General features: G+C 29.3%; 1 protein-coding gene across 1 annotated transcript; it reads left to right on the forward strand.

The window, feature by feature from the left end:
* Window positions 1-2,499: 2,499 nt before the first annotated feature.
* Window positions 2,500-3,090, forward strand: LOC119608998 (glycine-rich cell wall structural protein-like). The gene has a single exon (XM_037963656.1). It carries the CDS (start codon window positions 2,575-2,577, stop codon window positions 2,962-2,964), a length of 390 nt encoding a protein of 129 aa, XP_037819584.1. The 5' UTR covers window positions 2,500-2,574; the 3' UTR covers window positions 2,965-3,090.
* The last annotated feature ends 2,031 nt before the right edge of the window (window positions 3,091-5,121 follow it).

Consider the following 5,121-nt stretch of genomic DNA (forward strand, 5'->3'; position numbering starts at 1 on the left):
GGAATTGTAACCGATTTAAGCTGTCTAACTCTTGGGGTTTTTTATTTAAGACATGAGAAAACTTATTTCTACAAATATTTGATCAATTAAAAAAATTATTAATATAAAAGTAGCTGGTAGAGGGTATTTAAGAATCGGCTCAGCCGAATATAGCACTCTAACTTGTTTTGATTTAAAATGTTTTTCAACATATGTATGCCTCATGACATACAACACTTTTGAACTAAGGTACTCATTTACCTTTTATTAAGTAATGCCAATAAACTATATTAAGTCCAAAATGTTCGACATTATCTTTGCTAAATGTTGTTTTACTTTTTGTGCAAGAAATACTGAAATTTTGATTTTATATCGCTGGTATTTCTTTTGAAGGATATATTTTCTATAACAAATATTTTTTATAGATTTTAATACAAAATATTAATCTTAAGTGAGATAAGTGATCTAAGATTTTTATCAATGCCAAAAAAAATTTCTATTAATTATGTAGTTATATCGTGTGTAAAGGTTACTCATTAACTCGTAATATAGGGTACTCAATGGAATAAAATTGCCCGTTCATAAAATTGCGAATTAGCTAAAATGAATATTCTTTAAACCAGGAAACCCGAAAGTTCTCATTTAAGTTAGTCCCAGAAAAAAAAAACTTTCAAATAAGCGAAAAAGAAGTAGAATTTACTCCATGGAAGTTCTGAAAAAGACCTGAAGAAGTGCTGATTTTAACACAGGATTGTCGTAAGACAAATTCACTACTTCTGAAGTCATTCTGAAGAAGTAATTTTTACGCTCTTTTTTTGGAAGTTATTCGGAAGTGAAATTGTAGTATTATAGATTTGACTTAAATAATATTAACATTAATAAGGGTAATAGACACATTTATTACAAAAGCCCAAAAATAACATTTTTTTATCTCATAAAAATGTAAGAACAAAAAATATATCTTCAACATTGAAAAAAATATAATTATTTTCGCTTCTTTGGAAGTCTTTAAACATTACTTCCTCAAAAGTTAAAAAAATTCACTTAGTGCTACTTTCGAAGTAATGATGAATGTTTTATTTTTACAACATTATCATTTACATATGTACTAGCGTACCCTAGTACATACATGATTAGGAGTGCTTCGCTACCTCTTCACTATACACACAGACGGACGGACGGATATAGCTAAATCGACTCAGAATGTGAGATTGGTATACTTTAAGGTGGGTGTAGGACTAATATTTTGGGGTGTTACAAACATCAGCACAAATGCATAATACCCTCCCTACTATAGTGTTGTAGGGTATAAAAAAGATTCCAAAAGTACCAATTGAAGAAGGAGGAAGTGATATTTCTCAAAAAAAAAAAAAAAAGAAAAAAACAATATAGAGCATTTTGAGAGGATAAAAGGTATACACGCTCTTCAAACCATTGGATGATCGGTCCAAAATTGACCATAAGTAAATTTATAGGAAATCGAATCATAAAAAAATATTTTAAAATAAGTACTACCATCACCCTGACTATATTACTATTTATATATGATAAAACAGTTTAGAATAAATCCAATAAATGATTAAATTGTGGTAGCCAAAGTATCGATTTATATAGTATAAGTCCACTTTCGTAATACACTTGAAACTTAAGACACACACACGATTTGAAGGTGGGTATAAAAATGGTTTCCTGTCACAAAAATATTTAAAATTCAGTTGAAATAATTTTAAATCTTTGGTGAATACATAGATGTCAGGTTTATCACTCATATTTGCAAAAGTTTTACAGAGAAAATATGTACAAATGAGAATGTAAGAAATGAATTATGAGGCATTATTTTTAAGTACTCTTATAATGAAATACTTATACTCAGATACGTAAGTACTTTATTTTGAGTTTTGCCGCTTTATTTACACATTTTATTGAATCGCGCCCTAGCAACTGTTTTTTTACATACACCGAAAGAAATTTGTTTTTCTGTGTTAAAACCATTATTTGGCGCACAATAAACTAACTAAGCAATGTTGTTGTGAGTAAAACAGCGAAATAAAGAACGAGAAGCCCGGCTTCGTATTCTGTGTGAACTTTTTAACTCCCTATTTGTAGGTACTTGTTTAAGTAGTGATTTGGTAAGTACTTGAGAGCGCTTTTTTAGCTTTTTAACTCATTACTTTTCAATGTAAGTTTTTGCTGGGTACACATTTCACTGTAATGTATGTAAAAACCAATTGTGATTTTTGTAATAATATTTAGACCGGGGGAGACCAATTTTATCGAGTTTCAGGATATATGGAAGTTCTAATTTTTTTTTTTAATTATTTCAATGTACGTTAATCCGTTCTATATATAATTATAACTGCATTATTTGCACTTGTTTTTAAATAAACAAGTATTCTAATAATAACAATTTTTTACTAGATTTTGTTTAAGTATTATATTTGATTTTAATATTTGATTTTTAAATTTAAATCGCAATTCTATAAAACATCGTAATTTTTAGCAAACAATCTAAGTGTGCAATTCTAGCGGGAAGTAATAACATCGTTTAGTAATTCGGTTACAAAATAAATAAAAAAATAATTAAAAATATTCGTAATGAAACTGATTGTAGCAGTTTTAGTTCTGTGCTCATTGGGCATTTCCTTCAGTTATCCCCTTGACAATAAAAATCTAAAATCATTGTTGGGTGCTGAAGTACCTGCTCATAGCGATAAGAATAATGAAGGAGTTATCGCGGACAACTCTGACCATGTCCGTGCCGATAATGCTGAACATATACGTATAGCTCGCCATCATGGTTTTGGTCGATATGGTGGTTATGGGGGATATGGAGGTTATGGGGGTTATGGGGGATATGGAGGATTGGGTGGTTATGGAGGATTGGGTGGTTATGGGGGATATGGCGGATATGGCGGCTATGGTGGAGGTTATGGAGGATATGGTGGCTATGGAGGTTACGGTGGCTATGGAGGATTATACGGTTGAGCTATTATTTAATATAAAATAATATTTTTGTATGAAATAAATAAAAGAATCTGTTGATAAAAAAGCTACATTTTTGTAAATTTACAGCCTGTTTTTTTAAAACAATTTAGTTCTCACACGAACATTTCATTTTATTACGATCAAGTTTAAAATTAGGTTTTTATAAAACATTTGAAAGTTTTCGTTTAAAAATGTCTAAAATGAAATTAGCTTTTTCTATCGTAACAGAACATTATTGCCTACGTATTTCATTTCTGAAATTTTAAATATTTTTTCATGTAGTAATAAGGTGTTTGGTGTTAACCCAAAAAAAATAAACCAAAATAAAATAATTTTACAAAAAAAAAAATTGAAATTATAAAAAATGTTTTTTTGAAAACAACATGAAACTTGTATGCAATGTCTCAAGAAATTTAAAGGTTTGTATTGCAAATTGTATTCAGGTTCAAGTGGCCACATATTATTTCGTATTTTGGTATAATTTTCGTTGTTTTATGGGCAAACGAAAGGCCTTTGCCTATCGTCTATTTCTGACTTTTCATTCGTTTATTGCGAACGAATTCATTTTCTAAAAACCAAAAATATATGGAAAAATAAAGCTCTTTCGTTGCCACTCACATGAAAATATATTTTTTCGTTACAAAAACGTAAAGCCAATTTCGTTCGTTATTTTTAAGAACGAAGACAAATTTTCATTTTAGAAAAACAGGCTGTTAATTTTTTACTTTGATTTATAATAATTTAATAAACTAATTATAAAAAGCCTGTTTTCTAAAACAATTTAGTTCTCACACGAACATTTCATTTTATTACGATCAAGTATAAATTTAGGTTTTTATAAAACATTTGAAAGTTTTCGTTTAAAAATGTCTAAAATGAAATGAGCTTTTTCTATCGTAACAGGACATTATTGCCTACGTATTTCATTTCTGAAATTTTAATTTTTGTTTATGTATATGTGGAACTAATTTTGATTAGGTCCAGAAAAATTTATATTAATAGGCCAGTTGGAAACATTTTAATATAACGATTTATCTATACACAAACATACTCATGTCGAATTTTATCTTGATATAATCATTTAATAATGAATTAAGTGGTATTAAGTGATTTTCAGAAGTAAAATTCCGTATAACGATTTATATATACAAAATACACAATTTTATCCCGATAACTTTGATTGTCAATGTATACGCACATTGTAATTTTCGGAAATGGTCCTTATATGGGAGTTGTGACCAATTATGGACCGATCAGGAAAAAATTTCGTCGAATTTTACTCCAATATATTTATTAATTAATGAAATATGTGTGTTTAAGTGATTTTCGGAAGTAGACTTTATATAGGAGCTATGTCCAATTACGGGCCTCTTCGGAAAAATTTCGTAGAGTAATTCATATGTATGCACACAAAACATATTTGTGTCGAATTTTATCAAGATAGTTTTATTTGATAATGAAATATCTGCGTTTAAGTGATTTTTTGAAGTGGACCTTATATAGGAGCTATTACCAATTATAGACCGATCCGGAAAAAATTTGGTAGAATTATTTATATACACACTAAACATATTCAAGTCGTACTTTATCCCGATAGCTTTATTATTCAAAGAAATATATGCGTTTAAGTGATTTTCGGACCTTATATGGGAGCTATGACCAATTACGGGCCTATCCGGAAAAAAATTCGTAAAGTGATTCATATATAGACAAAACATATTTGTGTCGAATTTTATCAAGATAGCTTTATTTGACAATGAAATATATGAGTTTAAATGATTTTCGAAGGTGGGCCTTATATGGGAGCTATGACCAATAATGGACCGATCCGGGAAAAAATTGGTAGAATGATTTATATGTACACAAAACATATTCAAGCTGAATTTTATACCGATAGCTTTAGAATTCAAGGAAATATGTATATTAGAGTGCTCCAAAAAAACGAAGTTGCGAATTTTGGCCGTCCTCCCCTCTAGAATTATTCTTTGGGTTGTAAAACTATGTCATACAAAAAATTAGGCTGGTAGGATAACGTTAACAGGTGCCGCAACGGCTCTGAAGTTTTCGAGTGCATTTACAAGGGGAAAATATCGATTTTTTCAGTTTTTGCTCAAATTTGGCCATTTAGTAATAAATTTTGAACTTTATTGTAAAGGA

This window comes from Lucilia sericata, unplaced genomic scaffold (assembly GCF_015586225.1).
Source record: "Lucilia sericata isolate MDLA Ls3-8-SP2 unplaced genomic scaffold, ASM1558622v1 Contig000911F_arrow, whole genome shotgun sequence".
Classification (NCBI taxonomy): Eukaryota; Metazoa; Arthropoda; class Insecta; order Diptera; family Calliphoridae; genus Lucilia; species Lucilia sericata.

Bases quoted from the DNA above. Each gene is read 5' to 3' on its own strand.
- LOC119608998 (XM_037963656.1), top strand. From the start codon at position 2,575: ATGAAACTGATTGTAGCAGTTTTAGTTCTGTGCTCATTGGGCATTTCC.